Genomic DNA, 20719 nt, shown 5'->3' with positions numbered 1-20719 from the left:
CAAGCTCTGAAATTTGTCCAAGGCGCCTTGGACAGTCCACGGTCATCATTCTCACCACGTGACTATCCTACTCCTCTCTCCTCCTCCTCCATGGACGACACCGACACACAACCCAAGCAGCCCCGCGCAGTATTCAAATACAATGTCGCCTGGATGGACCGTGTCTTTCGCTCTAGGTACCAGATAGAAGATCTCCTTCTCCCCGAAAAAGAAGCGGGCAACATCACAACCCGCGACTACGATGCGTCCCTCGACTTCTTCCCCAACAACCGCCGCTACTACCCCGTCTGTCTTGTTTCCTTATCTCATCTCCTGCCCACTTACTTGGTTCGATAGATACTCTGTTCCCTGGGAATCGCATCATTGACTTTGCTGCGTCCTATCAGTACTAAGTGGACGCGCAGGAGACAGGGCCTCTCCGCTTTCTCAGCTGGGTTCTTTGGCTACACTGTCGGCAAATTTCTCTGCTTAAATGCACACTACAATTTTGTGCGCTCCCTGGAAAACCCAGGTGGTTTTGATCGTGCGATGGAAAACATCAAGGGCAAACTAGACTCTTACGTCCCGGACGGCCCTATCATCCAACGGATCTACGAACCTTCACCCACTGACAACGTCTATGGAGCCCAGGTGCCCCAGCACGGTATATAAGCTCATTATTTTCGTCCCTACAACCCCTCTCATCTATCGTTCCCAGAATCTGGCCTCATGCTGCCAACAGCTCCAGACTCTCCATCTTCACCTCAGGCTCCTATACCCAAACCAATAAGCAGATGGGATCAAATTCGAAACGCCAATAGCCGCTCCGCAACTGCCTCTTCATGGGACGCACTTCGCCAGAAACACGAAAAACAGACTGTGAAATCCCCAGATGCCAACGAGGAAGTACGGTGGAATGAAACAGCATAACACACCCAGAATACTATACTATGCTGAGACGAGCTGCTGCCGCCCCGACCTATACCACTTGGATTCCTACCCGCACAGAAGGATTTCGCCCTCAACAACGTGGTTTTGCCATTTGTATCCCGGGTTTATAAAAGAAATTTGCAATTCCATAGAGGCCGTTTTTATTGTATTTTTATCAAATCCGACGGTTGTTTTATTTAAACGTGGACAGTTTGCAGCAAGTGTTTACTCAGAACATTGGCTAGGTAACAGGTATTTTCTTGCATTTCGTTATAGATACCAAAGTGTACTAATGAGAAAAGGGGTTAGGTATAGATGGGTACAACATAAAATCCGATGGAAGAAAGCAATAGAACTACACAAAGTATTCAACTTGTCCGAACGTCAAGGAGAGAGATAAAGGTAAATCATAAAAAGTATCACAACGCGTAGTTATTCGTCGCCGGGGAGCCCGAGGCATCGCGCCTTGGCCAAGTTGATCCCAAAAGGCTACCGTTGGGGGATGTTGGATGTACGGATGAATGGCGTCCAGGTAGCGACTGTTGTTCGTAGGGTGGACTAACTGGTAACAGAGCGGCGGTGGAACCTTCTTCACTCTGCGATCCAGACCCAACATCCTTCTGGAACAAAGTGGTGTGCGAAAATGGGAAAAGAGGGACACCAACTTCCAGAGGTTGCTTTTGTGCAGTCATGCGAACGATCTCTCGCATAAGACCCTGCAATAGCCTTTCCTGACGAGCTGTCAACAAGTATTGGTCATAAAACAGACAGACCGTGGTGGAAGGATCAAACATACTTCCGATGGGTGATCTCTGACCATATTCCATCATGGCGAACCTATAAAAATTAATAGAAAATATTATAGCACCAGCGATCTTCGTACAGGAATAGTTAGCTCACCGAAGGACGTTAATTTCTCCCCATACAGTTGATTCCCTTTCTGAATCATTGATTTCAATGAAGTATTTGCAAAGCTGTACTTGCACTACTGCAGCTAGATACCAACAAATCTGCCAATCATCTCAGAGATCTGGGATAGAAAAGACAAAACCAGAAGTACGTACTGTCACAAACGGATGCAGTCTAGTGATGTCTAAGGATGTCGCTGATAGAACATAATATGCTCCTAAAATACACCGCGCGGAATTGACACATCGTGCAGTCGACACATTTTGTGGGTCTGTGAAATCGATATAGGGATTATGAAGTGTAATTGTCGCACTACATCAATGAAGAATCAAATGAGACTTGATACTTTTGAGTTGAGAAACACCTACGCATGTGGGATGATGTGAACCATGTACAGATCTGTGTCCAATGAGCTGCTTGTGCCATCGGGTTGTTCGGTTACCCCAGTGTTATTTCTGTAGATGTGAGGCAAACTTTCCAAAAAGTCTGAGCAAACTAGTTTGTCAAGTTCCTCGAAGCCAGGTAAGAAAAATGGATTCTGATTCTTGCTTGGCGCTGTAGGAGCTCTTAGATTACCCCTGACGTTGAAATCAGTAACTCTTCCAAAAAGCATGACTGCTTTAATGAGTAGAAGAAACGAGTCTGTATAATGTGGAGGATGTTCAGTGAATAGGTTGGGAGTGGTCAGGTCTTGCGGGTTGCTCGGGATGGGAGACTTTGTCACGCCGACCCCAGTCAGCTCTGTGTGCTTAGAGTACAAGATATAACGTACCTCTGACTCAAAGTCTGCAGTCCGCAATGGCAGTTCTGTACCGAGATCTCTTTCATCGACCGCATGAATCCATCCACCGACAGATGCAATTCGGTCAAATATGATGGTCATCCACCACGTCCGTCGTCTGGATTCCAAATCGCGTAAGTCTTTGGGCGGTGCTAAATAGGCACCAGGAGAGCTGTTTCCATGTGTCGAAAATGTCCCAGGATAGTTCAAGCGAAGAGGCACAGCGACACGAGTTTGAAAGGCGGCAAAGATCCAGACCTCCACCCAACGACCTTCTTGATAAAAATACCAAGATAGAAGAATACATGCCTGCATAACAGAAAAAATGTCCTCCCCACTTGCCATAGTTTTATCAATATACTGTCGCGTTTTGCTTGCATGGAACTCGGCGAACTGGTCTCGACGAGTACCATCAGGTAACGTCACAATATTTTGAGGAGACCATCTTGAGCTTGCTGCGCACTGTTGCATGTCAGTAGAGCCTTCATAAAGCATAAAATATTCCACTCAACTATAGCATGGAGTATTGCCGAGTGAGGAAACCCGGGATCTCTAGGAGATAGTTGCATGGATGCCAAAAATGAAGGCTTGTGGAGTACACGGGATCCACAAGGATCACATCTGAAAAAGACATCTATGCTAAAGTGATATTAGCAGGGAGGCCGCATATTAGGATGAATAACCAACTAATGGTTTAATGTGGTAGGATCTGGGAGGTCGGGATTCCATCCGGAGAACAATAAATCCATGAAGGGATCTGTACCCGGTTTTTGTAGTTGTGGGCTACCACTAGAGCTGCGAAACCTCGTCTGAGGACTATCGGGGGCGATGAGATCGATTATATTAAGCGGCGCTTGTGGTAAAGCGATTCCCCCTCCATCGGATTCTGTAAAGCCGTTTGGATCTCCTGCAGGAACGGGAGGTGTCAATCTAGTGCTACTAGGTGAGGCAGAGGCGTTTTGTTTGTCGTAAAGTTTGCTCTTTAGTTCCGCTACGCGAAAGATTAGTAAGTATAGAGAGATAGCATCAGAAACACAATACGCACCAATCTGGTCCTCTAATTCTTTAATTTTTTCGACTGGATCTGTGTCAGGCGCCAGTCGCAAACCCTCTACTGGATCATACGAGCATTGAGGCTCGGTTGGATGCCTAAATTGCAAAGTTGGTTGTAATACTGGACCTCAACGATGCGCAGCAACTCACGCATAGCCGACTGGTGCTGGGACGCTCACAAGCGCTTGCCATTGCCTACAACCCCGTTGAGTATGACATGCGAACAGCTTCTTTGGGAAACGCACTTGACACAGGTACCGCAATGAGGACGAGCAGCATCACATTTCTAAGAAAAAGGTTGAATTTCTGTCTGCAGGACATGGCACGGCACGCCTGACATACCAACTTTCGTTTCCGACATGAACGGCAAGCCTGACATTGTCGATTAATAGGAAAAATAACATTCTATAAGAAGACACATGCCTGGTTCCGTCGAAGGGCAGGCCGTGTGGTGTTAGTACTAGGAGTTTTGGGCATATTCTAACAGGCAGCTTGTGGAATTGATTAAGTGCAGCAATTGATCGGCGTGGGGTGCTGTATAGAACAGAGATGAGAAATGGAATCAAATCGGCCAAAGACCAGCCAGAGGAGGGGGCTGGTGTATAGTTGAGATGGATACGCGTTTGAGAATTGGTAAGAAGCAAGAACGGTGCGGTTCCTTTGTGGAGGATACTTAAGCAAGTGGAAGCAGGGCAAGTTACCAGTCACACTAACTGATCGGAGTTATTTCCTTTATTACACACTTATGTGTGATCCCACCACTTCAACACCATAACCCCATTTTTGTTCAGCCCGCCCATGTGCCTCTCTTTCCGTGAAAGATGCGCCAACTTGCCTTGTGAAAACAATTCTGATGTAAGAGTAATCTTAGTCCTGGCCTTATCTTCCTAGTAGATCGCGTTACATCCTGTGTTGAAACCCCGTCGCAAAGGCAACCAGTGCGTTGCAGCCACACCCACCTTCCCACTCAATCTGTGACTACAAACTATTCTCATTGTGCAAGCCATTGATCAAATGCGCTCTCAGAGACAATGTTCATACCCTCTTGATCTTCTATCGACATTGCAAATTTGGTACAACCGTTGGTCAGACGCTGTGCGACTCTGATTACACAAGCTCTGCCACCACAGCCATTGATGCAGTCGAAACTTGTCTCGAACACGCATTCAAAGTTAATTCGGCAGCGTGGCAACTCATTGGTTTTTAATGACATGTCCAACAGTGAATTCAGGATCTAACGGACGCATTGGATCCCGATTCATTAATACATGCACAGATGTTTATGGCATTGGACCCACAAGATGGTTGCAACAATACGCCGGCTGTGCGGATAGTGTCTAAATTCCGTCAAATAAATACCTATAATTCAAAATCAAAGTCAGCACAATATATATCGTCAATATCAGATAAATCCGACCTTGCCAGGTCCCTAGGTTGAGCCGTCCATCTGTGATAGGGATCGTGATCGAAGACCCAACAAGAGATGCTTTCGTATGAGAAACCCTAAAATCACGTCAAAGAACTAATAAATAACATCCACCCTTGCTTTGAACTCACGAATCACTGGCCATGAAAGTAATCAAACTATCAGAAGATTCCGTGTTCGTAATGGCTAACGGCTATACTCACTCAGGCCCTTCATCAGTATGCCTCCAATTTAACGATTCAGGAACGAGGTGATCAAGTGCCATATCCATGTCTTGTCATGTTGATTACTGACCATCGCTAAAGATCTTTTAAGCTCACCTTTTCGAACATCTGAAATTTGCAAGGAAGCGGTAGACCGCAAGATCATCGTGAGAGTGAGTTGTAGGAGGATGCTTTACTGGAATATCGGATATACCTGAATCATAGTTTTCGTTGACGGTTAAGGCTGCAGACGTATGCTGACTGTCAAGAGGCAAAGGTCGGTGCTTGCGATTGCTTAAATACGTTGCGGAAGACTTGCATGAAAAGGTACAACATTCCAACCTGTATTCGAAAAGTCAAGTTTTCAAGTGAAGCAATAAGCAAAAACAGCTAGCCTTGACGCCCTCGAGGCCAGACCGGATATGGTTCAATACCTCCTCTGTGACCAAGTGGCAGCCTTTTGCTCTCTTCCCTAAAGTGAACGTATTTTGCCAACCCATGGTTGAATGACTTGGAAGACGTGGTTAAAGGGTTGAAAGCTATCTTTCAGTACCAATAACAAATTACTATTTTTGACAATGTGCCGAGTGACCGGTGTCAGTTTTTATTTCAATATTACATGTGAATCGCGTTTGTTTCGAAGATAATTGTATACTACGATAAAGAACAGGGATAAAATGATAATTACAATACACGAAGCAGGTGTTAAGGCGTCTGCGCTAATCCCCAAATCTTTTTAATCTTTCGCTGCCTCCACGGTTGCCCGGAACATTGCGATTTCGGCAATGGTTAGCATAATGTCCTTTCTCACCGCACTAGGATTGAAGTATAAGTGAAAAATACCCCAAAAAAGTGACGCAATATACCTTGAAACATAATACTTCATCCAGGTTCCGTCTGGGAGGACCATTGACGATATTGGCAGATCCAGGACCTGAATTGATGCCGCCGCCACCTCGGTCAAAGTCAGCATAACGTCCATATCCTGGTGGAGGGGGACCTAGATCTTTTGCAGATGGAGGTGAAGGAGGTTCATAGGCTTTCGCTGGTGGCATGTTCGGCTTTGGACTGTAAATTTGATTCAATCTCAGTAGTTCGCGTTTGAATTTGTGACCCTATGACTTACTGGCCTCTTGGGCATTCTGGTCCTAGAGGACAAAATCCCGTTAAATACGACTGACATGCTACTTTTCTAATGTGTTTTCGAGGACATGTCGGCCCTGTAATACATCAAGTAAGATTATTACTACATTTAATGCTATCCAACTCACCTAACTTGCAGAACCCACGGCTATAATCAGGACATTCTACTCGTCGCTCCTTGGGATGCGCGTATAAGCACTCGTCGCCAGCGGAACAGTAACCATATTTTGCGAACCACCAACATTCAGGCATTCTTCGCAAGTTGTATTCATGCAAAAATTCGCAGGCATCTCCCTTTTTGCAAAGACCTCTCAACCAATGCTTGCACACAGTCGACAGTCGCTCTCTTTCCCGTGGATGCGAAGGCAACTGTCTCGGCGGCTGGAAATTTTGAACAGAAGGTGTCGTATGACGCAAAGGGCAATGAAGAGGCCCAAGTGGACAACCAGCAGGGGTTAAAGCCAATCTACATATTTGATCGTCTAAAACGATATTACAGACTGAGAAGACGTGTCGCGACACAATATATCAACGAAGTACCTTTGTCTAGTTTCAAACCTAGTTCTGTCTTTATATACGTCTCTGCAGGGAAATTGTTCTGATGGAACTGGGGGTTTATAACATCACGAAGAGCTGATGGACCAGCTAATGGATTGGCGGTTGTCATTTAGCAGGTAAGGTGTATACAATGGATATTGTGGTCACATCGAATCGAGTGCTTTAAGTTTTCATTACAAATGCTGTGAGTGTGACTAATCATAGTCACTCTTGTTGTCTAAAAGGGGTTATATATGTGACGTCAGAGACTTAGCTGGTGGTCCTCAATGGAGGGTTTCAAACTTATCCAAAGACGGTGTGAGTAACAGCATAGTTCTGATTGATGTCGTAGATAAATATTGGTATACCCAAGACCAGCAATACTACATAGAAAAAAGAAATACGAAAAGTAAGAATATAGCATCAAGTACTCTCACCGACTCTTCCAGTTATACTTTTGCTCCCATGCATTGGCAATCTGCAAGATCCCCGTTTCATCCCACCATTTCCCCACTATCTGCATTCCCACTGGTAGCTTCAGCTCTGCGTCTTTCTCCGTCACCCAATCTGATTCAGCAGGAGGAAGCGTCCCAATGGGCAATGTCAGAGCGGGATGACCTGTTCCATTGAACGTGCAGCAATTCAGCCCTTGCCCAACAGACTTTTGAATCTTTTGAAGCGCAGTGGCATTTGGGGAAGGATGCGTATTTGCAACCTAAATTAATGTTGTAAACTTGAGTTTGGAAGATGAAGGAGATAACAGCATCGTACAAAAGCAACTGTGGGAAGAATTAAACAATCAAGATTATCCAGTGCGGCGTTGTACGCGTGTTGAATCTCCATGAGCTTGTTCATTGCCTATATAAAACGTCAGCATGAGTATACCCGTACTGTAGATAAAGAGGACCTCACCTTTCCATAGACTCCTGACATATTTTCCCATCCATACAAACTATTTAGTTGGCTGTTGATTGTCGCAGGGATAAACTTCTCCCATCTCTCTTGAGTCAAGGGGAACAATCTATTGCAAGTTACTGAGAATGGAAAGAAGATTAAAGCAATGAGTACATACAGATTGTGCAGGTCATTCTGATAATATTGTCTATGTCCGCTGGCTTCTCCCAGTCTTGTCTTTCCTCCTGCATAACGATTTGCAGCCTAAATGACAGGTCAATGAAAGGAATTTTGCGATGAATAAAGGAAACCAACCATCCATATTGTAGGTGCGATAGAGTGCAACGGTATGCTAACCTCTTCCACAGTGGCTCCAAGGTCTCTGAACAATTCTGCTGCCTGCTTTACTTTGTCTGCGACTCTTGGGTCGAGCACAGGCATCATAAATGCTTCCTTCAAAATACCTATCCGCTTACCCTTCAAGGGTACAACAGGGTCCGCTCCAGGGATAGAGAGTAAAGACGGATATGGAGGCACATCAAGAGGAAAAGGACACCCAGCACCAGAACGATCATCCAGACCATCAGCCCCTGCGATGACTTGGAGGAGGAGCGCTGCATCATGCACAGTCCTGCACATCGGACCAGCATAGTCGTGTTGCCACTCATTGGATGCGATAGCGGTGTATGGAACGAGTCCAAATCTATAACATGTAGGTTAGCACATCGTCTTAGGAAAGGTTTAGGTCAATGTGCTAACGTAGGTTTGATTCCCACTAGACCACAGAATGCACTGGGCATGCGAATGGAACCGCCCTGATCAGCCCCGATAGCCATGTCGCATGAACCGTCTGCTACTAGTGCACCGCAACCTGAACTGCTACCTCCAGAGGTTCGGCCAGGAGCATAGGGATTGTCAACGGGACCAGTGACCGAGGTGAAGGATGATGCTGATTGGCACATAGATTCGGTTGAGGCTTTTCCAGCAATCTACGACATCTGATGTGAACAGAGGACAACGGTCACGTAAGGAGGTGCTTACAATTCCGCCGGCTTCAAGCACGCGTGTCACTACTGTGGCGTCCACAAAAGGGGTCCATGGCGGAGATATGGCATCGCTAAATACACGATCAGCGAATGCTAAAAATCATATATTTGACGGACGTACGTTCCAAGCGTACAAGGTACCCCGGCGACGGATATGCAATCCTTTAGGACAACTGTCTTACCTTCGAGCAAGCCCTTGCGTGAGTTTTTCCTCTTGTCTTCAATCGTGAATTTGCAGGCCCATCCACCGAGAGGGTTATCCTGTCAGTCCAGGTGAGAATAGAGCAACGATTCAAGAGAGATAGACGTGCATCAGAGCCCTTCTTAGGAAAACTGATATTCTCCCTAGGGAACCGCTCCAAGTCAGGCTTGAGTGAAGGTGGGATATAGTCGTCCATCGCTAAAATCGAGTCCACTGAGTCATGGAAGGCGGCTAAAATAGCTGTATAGTCCTTGACATCTTGTTCATTCTTGAACTCCATGCCGGTCGAAATCTTCTTGCCCAAGCGACGAACGGTGTCTTCGGTAACAGGGTTACCCTCCTTGACAGCGAGCGAGACGACAGACATAGTGGCAACAAAACGAAGCAGATGTTGGTGCGGTGAGATAGAAATGGGTACTTGACATGGTAGAACTCGCGTATATATATCGTGAATGTAGTGTGTGGGGAGAAAAGCAAGGTCACTTGGATAAGCGCTTGGGAATCGCGGAGTTCCAATGCGCTATCTTATCAGCGCGACCGCGGCTTCGGTTTCCGCCTTCCTTTCGCAATGTCTCTCCGACCCCATCGAATTTCCGACCATATTTTCTGCCCCTGTTGGTCATTTTTCACCAAGCTTATCTCTCTCACACATCTGTATATGCTGAGAATATATATTCACGGCGAAGCAGCTATGTTGTCTCCCTGGATTTTCCCTTTGTTCTCCAATTGCAGTCCACCCAAGCTAATATCTCAGTCGACTTTACCCCATGTCGTCGCCATCTTCGTCCAAGTTATTCACTCCCGTTGTACTAGGAAATATGAGGCTGAAGCACCGGTGCGCACTAATATTAGCTGCAGCTCACTGATCTCTGACCGCATTTTATGTGTGTAGCGTCGTCCTTGCTCCCCTGACACGCAACCGTGCTACTAAATCTACGAAATATGCTCGCACATGGTACCCTGACATACTAAACGTGGAATATTACGCACAACGCGCCACGCAGGGTGGCTTGCTCATCACAGAAGCTGTTGTAAGTATAATGCGCAGTGGTGGTAAAAGATGTAGATTCACGACGTAGCTACACGGTTGTACCTACAGTAACTACGGAACCTATAGTAGAATAATCTAGAAAAAATATGATAAGATAAACTACAAGAGGAAGATAACGACTTAGCGACCAAGTCGCTCGCCGACTATCATTCCAACACTCCCCCTTAGTCGGCCAAAACTCCCAACTGCAACGTGAAACCATCGTGTGCAACGCGAGGTAAAGCCTTTGTGAAAACGTCTGCCAAATTGTTTGAAGTGTTGATGTAAACCGTGTCGAGCGTCTTCTTCTCCACCAAGTCGCGTAGGAAATGAAATGCAATGTCAATGTGCTTCGTACGGGCATGGAATTCTGGATGATGCGCAATCGAAATGGCTGCCGTATTGTCGGTAAAGATGGTTGACGTTGATGGAATGTGGAAACCGAGCTCCGTGAAGAGTGAGCGGTGCCATAAGACTTGCTTCGCCGCATGCGTTGTGGAAACGTATTCGGCTTCAGCGGTTGAAAGTGCGACCGTATTCTGTTTCTTCGAGCTCCATGCCACAGCGCCGCCTGCTATCGTAACCACGTATCCGCTAGTTGATTTCCGATCGTAGTTTTCAGCCCAATCGGCGTCGCAATAAACATTGAGATTTACGTCCAAAACTTGCGAATCGCCGCCGTAAGTAAGTTTGTGATTGCGCGTGCCCTTCAGATAACGAAATATACGTTTGACAGCGGTCCAATGAGTCGATTTCGGCTTGCTGGTGAATTGCGCGAGTTTGTATACCGCAAACGCGATGTCTGGACGAGTTCCGAGTGCCAGATACATGAGCGAGCCGATGACCGTTGCATAACTGAATCCTAAACGCGAATTAACCTCCCCCTGACCGTCTCCATCCTCCCGAACACCTTCATCCTTATCCAATCGCACGTTCGGGTCCATAGGCGTCGAAACGGGGTTCGCGTCTTGTAAACCAAACTTCTCGAGGAGTTTGTCGATGTAGTGTGCTTGCGAGAGCGAAATGTAATGGTCCTTTTGCTCGAGCTTGAATCCTAGCATCATCGAGGGCTGACCCATCGATTTAACGTCGAATTTCGAGCCTAATTCTCGCTCCAGCTGGTCGTTGAGCGAGTCGTTTGTTGAGAAACTGATTATGTCGTCCACCCAGGTAACCAAAATCGTAAAATCGCCGTTTTCAGCTCGACGGATGTAGCAGCAGTAATCGCTCTTGAGTTTCGTAAAACCGAATGAAGTGAGAGCGTTATCGAGTTCATGGTTCCATACGTTTCCTGCCTGCTTGAGACCGTAAAGCGAACGAATGAGACGGCATGCCTGACCAGTGCCATCGTCATAACCGGGTGGTTGGACCATATATATCTCCTCCGAGATGTAACCATGCAAATATGCACCCTTTATATCGAATTGACGCATCTTGAGATTGTGTACGGCCGAATATGCGAGTAGCGAGCGTAGCGTGTCGAATCGCATGACTGGTGCGAATGTTCCGTCCTCGCTGTAGTCTGTACCAGGTCTCTGAGAGCATCCCTGAACGACTAGTCGGGCCTTGTACTTGATGACGTTCCCGTTTTCGTCCCGTTTCTTCGCGTAGACCCAACGGCATCCAACCAGTTTCCTTCCATCCGGAATCTTCATCATCTCCCAAGTACCCATCCGTAAAAGCGTCTCAATTTCTTCGTCCATAGCTGCCTTCCACGCAGCTGCCTCACAGCTTTCCAAAGCTTCTTCAAGTGTCCGAGGTACGTCCAATTCGCGCATGGCAAAGACACGTTCCGAATCGTCTAAAATCGCGCCCCACAGCTGTTCTTTGACAATGTTTGCTTGCTCCGTTGCTGTAGACTTTGCGCTCGAGGTCTCGGTCGATTTTGTAGCGATTTGTGGTGCGTTTAGAGTCGTTTGGGATCGTGTAGTCGGTAAACGAGCATTCGGGTTGTTTGCCTTCTTGTAATCAACAAAATTGTGTTCACGAGCTGATCGACGTATGCTGGGCTGTGGAATCGATGCTGTAGACGAAATAGGTTCGTTCTTGACGGTTTCTGGCTCGTTTTCGCTGGATTTAACGTCTGTCGATTCGTTACGCTCCCCCTCAGACGATAATCCAGGAATTTCGACGTTCTGCGGCGTTTCGTTTTCGTTAAACGATACGTTTCGCGATGACTTCACTGTGCGCGATTTGGGATCGTAATAACGCACAGACTTCGAGCCTTCGTTAAAACCAACGAATACCATCTTCTTCGACCGTGGCTTGAGCTTCGAAAGCCCCTTCGTCTCGTCTAACACCCATACATCGCATCCGAACTCCCGAAGGTGAGAAACATCCGGTTTCTTGTTGTGCCAGCCTTCATATGGTGTCTTGTCGTCGAGTGCTCGAGTAGGCGCGCGGTTGCGTAAATAATTCGCGTAATTGACCGCCTCGTCCCAGAGAAAGAGAGGTAAATTCTTCGCAATAATCATCGCACGTGCTAGCTCCAACAGCGTACGATTGTAGCGCTCTGCGACGCCGTTCTGAGATGGGGAATATGGCGCCGTCGTCTCGATTTCAATGCCTCTCTCCGCCGCCCACTTCTTAATCCGCTCGTTCACGAGTTCCTTGCCATTGTCCATGCGAATGTACCTCGGATACTGCCCAAACCTCCTCTTCACTCGCTCCCCATGATTCTCAATCGCCTTCGCCGCCTCCTTCTTGTCCTTCAAGAAAACCACGCCGTTGTATCGCTTCGCGTCGTCCATAAACGTAATGTAGTAATAAAATCCATTTACCGAGCGTGTTCCGATAGGACCCCATACGTCGCTCATGGTTCGCTCTCCAGGAACCGTGGATCGATTTTCTGCTTCTCCAGGGAAAGGTTTATGCGTCTGCTTCGCTTGGATGCACGCCTCGCACGATGGGGATGGAATAGACGTTTCGTCCACGGAAAGACCGACGACAAGATCGTTCCGGACGAGTTTCTGCAACGACGACACTGAGATATGGCCAAAACGACGATGCCATTGATCCCAGGTGAGTTTTGGCGAGACGTAGTTGACCTGTTCCCCTGAATTAAGCTGAGCGCGAGCGTGAAGAATATACATCTGACCGCGTTTCGACCCTTTTCCAATAACCTTATCCTTCGCATCCATCAAAAGAACCTTCCCATTCTTAAACGACGAGCTCCTCCCATCCCTCTCAAACCTTCCGAGCGACATCAAAGCATTTTCGGCTTCAGGGATGTGTAAAACGTCTTTCAAACGATGAGTAATCGTCTGCCCGTCGACATCGAAGTTGAGGATGACTGTTCCGCGGCCTGCAATGATAGCTGGACTCTTTCCGACACCACGAACGGAGGAATTAACGAGTGGCGTATACTCGATGAAGGCTTCACGGACGGGACAAACGTGACTGGTGGTTGCAGAATCGTAAAGCCAGTCGTAACGAGAGAAGTTTGACGTCGAGTACGTGTGGTACGCAACCTCATCGTTGAGCGTAGTGTTGACGTCCTCCCGAGCCTGATTCGTCCGCCCTCTATTCTTCGTCTTCCGCCCCCTCGGACCCTTTCCTTCACGACCTCCGCCCTTCGCCCAGCAATCCTTCGAAATGTGCCCCATCTTGTGGCAATTATAGCACTCCTTCCCGCCGCTGCCATCCCTCGAACCATTACCCTTTCCATCCGACGACCCTTGACCTCCACGAACTTGAAGCGTAGTCCCTCCGGCACCATCACCTCCACGCTCCTTCCGACGACGAGCTTCTTCAAGGAGAACACCAACGAGCTCTTGCGAAGTGAGCGTAGGACGATTCCCGCTCGAGCCCAAAAAGGATGACGCATAATTCTCCCAAGATTCCGGCAACGAGGTGAGCAAAATCATGACGAAATCTTCGTCCGATACAATGCTGCCCATGATGTGCAGCTCCTCCTGGAATTGACGTAGCTTTGCGATATGCTCTGCCATGTCGCATCCCTCCTCTGCGGTTGCCCGGAAAAGTGCTCGTCGTGTCGCCAAAACACCGAGTCGTCCCTTGGATTCCTTCACTGTGCACAACTGCGTCCACATCTCGCGCGCCGTGCGCGCTCCCAGGACGTGTACCATCTCCGCATCGCTTAACGCGAGTTCGATCCTGCATCGCGCTTTCGCATCTCCCTTATCCCACGCTGTCTGAGCTGCGATTTCTTCCGCCGTGGGTGCGTTCGGTTTCGCTGATCCTGGTCGAAGCGACGTGCCGTCCACGTATTTCTCCAGTCCGAGGTCCACCAGTACTGCTAGCATGCGCCGCTTCCACGGCATCCAATTGTGGGCCTTCAGTGTGTCGATGCGATATCCGCCGATGTTGACTTCCGCGGTTGTCGAGTCAGCCATTTGACGTCGAGTACAAGTTTAGATATAGATCGATAAGAATAGAACGAGTTTAGAACAAAGCGAGCTTTAGTTATGACCTCTCGGGGCCCATAACCTGTTGTAAGTATAATGCGCAGTGGTGGTAAAAGATGTAGATTCACGACGTAGCTACACGGTTGTACCTACAGTAACTACGGAACCTATAGTAGAATAATCTAGAAAAAATATGATAAGATAAACTACAAGAGGAAGATAACGACTTAGCGACCAAGTCGCTCGCCGACTATCATTCCAACAGAAGCCACGTATGTTTATTCATATTATCAGTCTAACATTCTAGCTAAGTTGTCCAAACTTCCGTCAGACCGACAAGCATCCAGGCTTCCGGTGTGGATGGGGTTCCAGGTATATTTACTGATGAGCAACAGTTGGGATGGAAGAAGGTCGTGGATGCGGTCCACCAGAAAGGTGGCTTGTTCGTCATGCAGTGTAAGCTGCTTTCAAAATCAGCACTCAAACCTCTGATCGTTGTTATTGATATCTCATCGCTAGTATGGCATCAGGGGCGGAATACGCACTCACTGCGCACGGGAATTCACACCATATCATCTTCTGCAGTTCCCATCACCGACACCAAATTTAACAAGGTTATAGATTGGGAAACACCAAAAGCAATGACTCAAGACGACATCAACAAAGTCAAGCTCGAGTACGTCCACGCCGCGAAGGCTGCTCGAGCAGCCGGCTTTGACGGCATTGAGATACATGCAGCTAATGGGTCAGTCGATTACTTCGGAATAAATTCATAACTTCTAATAATCTCCGATTAAAGATACCTACCAGAACAATTTCTTCACAGCAATATCAACCATCGCACAGATTCGTACGGTGGCTCCCCAGAGAACCGTTGTCGCTTCCTGCTTGAGCTGACTACAGATATTGGGATTGCTATTGGCTTTGATAAAGTCGCTGTTCGCCTTTCGTTAGTGTTGCTCAGGAACCTCGATTGTTGAGATTAGTACTAATCACCGTTTGTTTCCGCTGTTTTCAGTCCATTTGGCTTTTTCAATCAAACCCGTGGTACCCAGCGACTCTACCAATGGACCTATTTATGCAAAGAACTGTCCACAATGGGTTTAGCATACGTACATCTTATTGAACCACGTACAATTTTTTCCCTCTCCCATTTTTCTTTTTCTCACTTACATGTCATGGTAAAGGCTTCGATGAAGTCCGTTCAGAGCAAGATAAACTACGGGCATTGGCGTCCACAACAAATGACAAAAAGCATGGACCCGAATTTACTCCGGAGCAGTTAACTTTATATCCCTTTCGACAGGCACTTGGTACGACACCGTGCATGGTTGCTGGTGGATACAATCCAAGTAATTGCTGGGAGGGTATAGAACGAGTGAGGTTACTGTTTTACATCCAAATTGCCTTCCTCATGGTCATCTCTATGACACAGGGCGATCATGATGCCATTGCATTTGGACGATATTTTACGTCCAATGCTGATCTCGTCGAAAGGCTTCGAACAGGAATGCCGTTATACCGATATGGTATGTTCAATAGGAATCCTGATTGTTATACATCCTTAAGGTATATATTTCCCCAAGATCGCACTCGATTCTATGGACCTTTCCCTGACAATGAGGTTGGATGTAAGTTGCTTTACTCGTCCTTCTCTATTAATTCCTGATGCCATAGCCATATTTCTTCTCAGATACTGTTCACCACAGAAGAGAATTCGCCTCTGCCAATGAAACGCCTCAGACGAGCCATGGGGACGTTTAAGCTAAGTAACAGCAGGAAACACAATTTTGTCATTATGACTCGTTTGTAAATTGTAATACAGTCCGATTTTATATTGACTTGTATACCCGCACACATGCCTATTGACAATCGGCCGGTAATTGTTCAGAATCCCGTTGTTTGTAAAGTCATGCATTAAATCTGCGCGGATGGTAGGTAGAGGTGGTAGTTTAAGTTACAATTCCGTGGTATTTGTACTTTACAGGGCACAGAGAAAATTTAAGCATAGTCAACACTCGAGGGGTAAAAATCATGAGTTAGATTAAGAACAATGGAACACACTCTACTTGAATACATCTACAGCATCAACATTTTGATCACCACACACCCAATAACGAAGCGTCACCACCAGCACAATTTATCCTTGATGTCACTTGTTCTAACTCAAGAGCCCAAGAGTTGAAAGTTGTCCCGTTCGCCTTATTTCCTTGCACTTCAATAAAGTATATACTGCTGAAAGGTGTCGTGTCCAAAGCCGGACGCCTGTCTATACGCGTTGTGAAAGCGTCTAGTAACTTCAGGTACTCCACAACACCCCGAGCTCTATTGGATTCCGGTTCAACGGCTTGAGGAGGTGGAACTGACATGCGGATTAAACCCTTGAAGTGTCGGTTTGATGTCATGACCGGGGGTAGTTCTGTGAATTGCGAGTATGCAATTATGAAAAAGCGAGTGAAATTTGCTGTTGTTCCGGTCAATTGGTTAGGAAAAAATGGTCATTGTACATCCACGTACATCGTTCATTCTGAATGCCATTGAAGAGAATTTCCAACCCATCGAATAAAGTGGCACATATACTGGAGCAGATCGCTGCACAGTCAGGTGGGTTGTCTAACAGTGCTTTGGCAGCTGCAGCCGTGGATGGAGTCTTAACAGTTTCAACCATAGGCAACTTTCGTGCAATGAAATCACGACATTGGCCTAAGGCCTGCAGGAGAAGCTTAACAGTGCACTTCTGACAAGTGAGACCTGACTCACCTGTTCATGGCTCATAATTTTTCGTATCTGATCTAGTCTAACACCTCTCTTTACCACTAAACAATGCTCGACTTTGAGGGTTATTTCTCCTCGAACATAGCTCTGCTCGGATGTTCTCAGAAGATCGTATGTTTCGACAACGGGTCCGAATATAGAGTTTTCCTGGGGAATCACTCCCAGTGGGAGCTGCGGATCAAGGCATTCGAACACACCTTAGATTAAACAGGCGTAAAAAGCTTGACTCTCAAGGTATGTTGAGGGCACCGAGAACTATCTCACCAGCAATTGTGTCACGTTCTTCATACGCGACTTCATTCCCAAAGACCTTGAAGGCCGCCTTGGGAAATGCTCAGTGCCGGATTCACAGAGACGTTGACAAATGACATACTTCGTGTGTATATGTGCCCAGTGGGCCTAAAACGGCTACGTTAAGGTTGCTGCTGCTCATCGTGGAAGTGTGAGGCTAAACGCTCGCTATGAGTCGGGTTGACTTCTCCGCGCATCGGGTCACATTTAATGTAAGTATTCCAGCTTCCGTTACTTTTACAATATGGAGTTGTGGCAAATAGCGCACAACAAGGATCGAGGTGAAACCCAAAGAATATACAATTGATGGTATTTAAATATACAGACTAATCAAAGCAAAATCAAATAAAGAACAGAAATGGTATCGTAGCAGAGGAAAGTTTATGTGGACGTCAAGAACGACCCAGGGTCATGAAGAGCTTCAGTCAAGTTAATATTATCTTCTGGGGTAGGGCAAATTTCTTGGAATAAACTTTGAAGCATGTGGGGTTCTAGTGCCCGAGGCAAGTTACAATCTGCTTGTGCCCTTGGTGCAGACCCGCAGTGCTTGATTATTACACTCTCCAACATTTTCGAAAATCGGTATGCCATAGGTATTCGCTCTCCAACTTTGGATATAGCCAAGCTGAAAAAAGTACAGGCCCTCAATATCAGAACTTGGGAAATAGGATCAGAACATACTGTATGAATTCAACTTCTGATCGCAAAGTAGAAATTTGGTCGGCACTGTTGGCATCCATTGCCACTTGCAGAAACCTAACGAGCACCCGACCACCTACAAACCAGCAAAACTGATTATAGAAAATTAACTAAATAGCAACAAATTAAATGATTAGGAAACAAGCTTACGGTGCAAAACGAATCCAAAAGAGTAATGTCATAACTTGTTGACCATACATTGTATATCAGATCCAAAATAGCTCTGGCAGCTGTAAGAATTTTGAGAGCTGATATACAACCAGACTTGCGAACGTCGGCGTGTGGATCATGAAGAACTATGGTAAGCCTAGATATAACAGTGTCAATATCATTATTCCTTTTCTTTATGGATAATTACATACACGTGAGGCATTAGACATGCAGTATAGAGATGATTGTCCACAAGGTTGTCGCGTATCGGATTTCGAAGATGACTTGGGAAAGACGCGCGGAAGGAAGAAACAATGTGATCGAGTTCAATGAAGGCCGCTGAGCTTCGCGGGTCAACAGGTTCATCAGCGGCTGATGGATCTTCATTGTACACTGACACAACCGACGGATCACCGGAGAAGTGCTTTGATCTGAATCTGAGGTTAAATGCCTTCACCAAAGCTGATCATTCTGGATTAAATCGAGTATTATCAGAATGTAAAACTATATCTCTTACCTATCAATATTGTTCCTTTTATATACAGAATGAATGAATCTGTCTGGTTTTCTGGATGTGTCAGGAGTACGTCTCTTGACTGTGCCCACTGCCGATCAACAGGCTGCACTAGGACCTACAACAAGTTATTAGATTGTCACGATAGCAGTAATATAGTAATCGGAAAGCATACCCCTTGTAAGAATTGATCTCCTCTGACAGGAAGTAATTGGGAAACATCCTGGTTATCAAGGCTGAGAGCCCAGCCATTACCCAGGCCATGTTGGCGTTCTGCAGCATACGCCAGCCAAAATGTATTCCTTCTTGTTTCATCTTCGATAACTGTACGAGCCGGGGGCAAAATAGATGGCGGCCTCTCTGCCTTTCCAATAGAATGGAAAGGCGGACACATATTTAGACCAAGGGGCACAGCTAGACGCATTGAATGTCCCGAAGCCACGAATATCTGAACAAGATATAAGTACAATTCATAAAAAAATCTACGGTGTCTAAAGACATACATCGACCCATCTAGGCAAAAAATGGTCGTTAAATCATCAGATACATCTAATCACCACCAGCTGCTTACCTTCCATGAGACCAGTAGAACCATGTCAATATGATATTGGCTTAATGTCAGAGAAGTCAGCAACACATTGCCAAATTGAAATACAGTCCCTACCTTGCAGAACTTGAAAAAGGTCCTGTCCCAGAGTATTGAGCCGTTCTGCACTTTCTTTTGCCAAGCGGGCATGTTTCTCTGCAAATGAATCAGGTCGAGGATCTTTCACTCTCAACTTTTCCAAGAATATTTCATCTATGATAAATTTCAATAATGAATATTTCATATAGCCACGTAAACCATCATACCTGGAGAAATTTCATCAAAATTCGGGAGCGGTGGTGAAGTTACTGCAGCTGTGTAGAGACTTCCGATAGCACATATGGCATGTAATACAGGAAGCGATGGAAATTTAGGGTGATTCGGAGGCAACGAAATGGAATGCATAAAAGTCGGAGGATGAAACATGCGACCAGCGTGTGGGTGAAAGACGAAAAACACGTCGATGCTAGAAGGCAATGAAATGGGATAGTGTGGACTTCAAATGATAAAACTCACAGGTGCCTCAATAGTTCTGGTTCTGGCAGAGATGGTGGCCAGTTGGGCCACATAACATCGGAACGATATGACGTAGTATCATTGGAATGCGAGAAAGAGGTAGCGGCTATTCTAGAAAGCTGGGGGGGAGATTGAGAGAGATGACTGATAGGTGATAATTCGGGGTCCATTTTGTGAGAAAGGTGAGGCTGGTGACCATTTGGCGGTGATCCTGCACAACCAAGGTGAAACAGAGTATATAGTAAGACAGAAAGGTGAACATCAAACCTGACAAAAGGGAACCTGCGTTATCTTCAGGGAAGAAGATGGGATTAGAGTTGGAAGGAGATTGAGATCCACTTTCTTTTTGCCGTAAGAGCATTTCTAGCTCATCTAGACTTCACTTAGATGAACAAGCTTTGTTACAACAATTCGGTGCTCACTAATTCTGTTCTCTAATCGTTCATATCTATTCTTTGGCCCTTCAGTGACCGTTGCGCTGACTTCCGCGACTGAGATAACATATCGTTAGAGGAAGATTCCAGGAACCCAAAGTAGTGTCGCACCATCATCGAATGTGCATTCCGGGTTCGGAGGCATAGTCATTCCTGGAGGCGCATGTGATAGCGCATGGGTATGCGAACGCACACAGGTAGAGCAAGGTCGTTTGGCATCACTAATGTTACGAGATATGAGACTTCTGTAATCC

General features: G+C 46.4%; 9 protein-coding genes across 9 annotated transcripts; 3 read left to right on the top strand and 6 right to left on the bottom strand.

Moving 5' to 3' along the window:
* Positions 1-90: 90 nt before the first annotated feature.
* JR316_0000912 (uncharacterized protein) lies at positions 91-909 on the top strand (the record flags this gene model as incomplete). The annotated part of the gene is made up of 3 exons (XM_047886726.1): positions 91-285; positions 337-643; positions 698-909. The coding sequence occupies 3 exons, from the start codon at positions 91-93 to the stop codon at positions 907-909; spliced, it is 714 nt and encodes a 237-aa protein (XP_047754472.1).
* Positions 910-1328: 419 nt separating this feature from the next.
* On the bottom strand, positions 1329-3070 carry JR316_0000911 (uncharacterized protein; the record flags this gene model as incomplete). Its single annotated transcript, XM_047886725.1, has 7 exons — positions 1329-1648; positions 1706-1746; positions 1810-1919; positions 1974-2130; positions 2187-2566; positions 2591-2874; positions 2938-3070. The coding sequence occupies 7 exons, from the start codon at positions 3068-3070 to the stop codon at positions 1329-1331; spliced, it is 1425 nt and encodes a 474-aa protein (XP_047754471.1).
* Positions 3071-3285: 215 nt separating this feature from the next.
* JR316_0000910 (uncharacterized protein) lies at positions 3286-4031 on the bottom strand (the record flags this gene model as incomplete). The annotated part of the gene is made up of 5 exons (XM_047886724.1): positions 3286-3590; positions 3645-3748; positions 3803-3847; positions 3898-3938; positions 3999-4031. The coding sequence occupies 5 exons, from the start codon at positions 4029-4031 to the stop codon at positions 3286-3288; spliced, it is 528 nt and encodes a 175-aa protein (XP_047754470.1).
* A 1986-nt stretch (positions 4032-6017) lies between these two features.
* On the bottom strand, positions 6018-7091 carry JR316_0000909 (RNA-binding component of cleavage and polyadenylation factor; the record flags this gene model as incomplete). The annotated part of the gene is made up of 5 exons (XM_047886723.1): positions 6018-6083; positions 6148-6349; positions 6408-6501; positions 6553-6906; positions 6965-7091. 5 exons carry the CDS (start codon positions 7089-7091, stop codon positions 6018-6020), a joined length of 843 nt encoding a protein of 280 aa, XP_047754469.1.
* A 173-nt stretch (positions 7092-7264) lies between these two features.
* JR316_0000908 (Amidase) lies at positions 7265-9470 on the bottom strand (the record flags this gene model as incomplete). The annotated part of the gene is made up of 10 exons (XM_047886722.1): positions 7265-7344; positions 7403-7676; positions 7733-7819; positions 7874-7982; positions 8034-8119; positions 8171-8558; positions 8615-8844; positions 8897-8972; positions 9023-9119; positions 9209-9470. The coding sequence occupies 10 exons, from the start codon at positions 9468-9470 to the stop codon at positions 7265-7267; spliced, it is 1689 nt and encodes a 562-aa protein (XP_047754468.1).
* Positions 9471-14596: 5126 nt separating this feature from the next.
* On the top strand, positions 14597-15480 carry JR316_0000907 (Flavin oxidoreductase hxnT; the record flags this gene model as incomplete). The annotated part of the gene is made up of 4 exons (XM_047886721.1): positions 14597-14609; positions 14766-14772; positions 14832-15245; positions 15327-15480. The coding sequence occupies 4 exons, from the start codon at positions 14597-14599 to the stop codon at positions 15478-15480; spliced, it is 588 nt and encodes a 195-aa protein (XP_047754467.1).
* A 117-nt stretch (positions 15481-15597) lies between these two features.
* On the top strand, positions 15598-16264 carry JR316_0000906 (Flavin oxidoreductase hxnT; the record flags this gene model as incomplete). The annotated part of the gene is made up of 4 exons (XM_047886720.1): positions 15598-15631; positions 15688-16029; positions 16087-16131; positions 16194-16264. The coding sequence occupies 4 exons, from the start codon at positions 15598-15600 to the stop codon at positions 16262-16264; spliced, it is 492 nt and encodes a 163-aa protein (XP_047754466.1).
* A 335-nt stretch (positions 16265-16599) lies between these two features.
* Positions 16600-17275, bottom strand: JR316_0000905 (Bifunctional chorismate mutase/prephenate dehydratase; the record flags this gene model as incomplete). Its single annotated transcript, XM_047886719.1, has 3 exons — positions 16600-16964; positions 17018-17210; positions 17261-17275. 3 exons carry the CDS (start codon positions 17273-17275, stop codon positions 16600-16602), a joined length of 573 nt encoding a protein of 190 aa, XP_047754465.1.
* Positions 17276-17947: 672 nt separating this feature from the next.
* Positions 17948-20201, bottom strand: JR316_0000904 (uncharacterized protein; the record flags this gene model as incomplete). The annotated part of the gene is made up of 11 exons (XM_047886718.1): positions 17948-18191; positions 18248-18357; positions 18416-18572; positions 18628-18877; positions 18933-19047; positions 19105-19377; positions 19433-19442; positions 19501-19540; positions 19594-19728; positions 19782-19981; positions 20032-20201. 11 exons carry the CDS (start codon positions 20199-20201, stop codon positions 17948-17950), a joined length of 1704 nt encoding a protein of 567 aa, XP_047754464.1.
* Between the last annotated feature and the right edge of the window lie 518 nt (positions 20202-20719).

Source organism: Psilocybe cubensis, chromosome 1 (genome assembly GCF_017499595.1).
Source record: "Psilocybe cubensis strain MGC-MH-2018 chromosome 1, whole genome shotgun sequence".
NCBI classification, from domain to species: Eukaryota; Fungi; Basidiomycota; class Agaricomycetes; order Agaricales; family Agrocybaceae; genus Psilocybe; species Psilocybe cubensis.
Note: the sequence above shows the minus strand (reverse complement) of the source record. Positions and strands in the feature narration are given on the sequence as shown.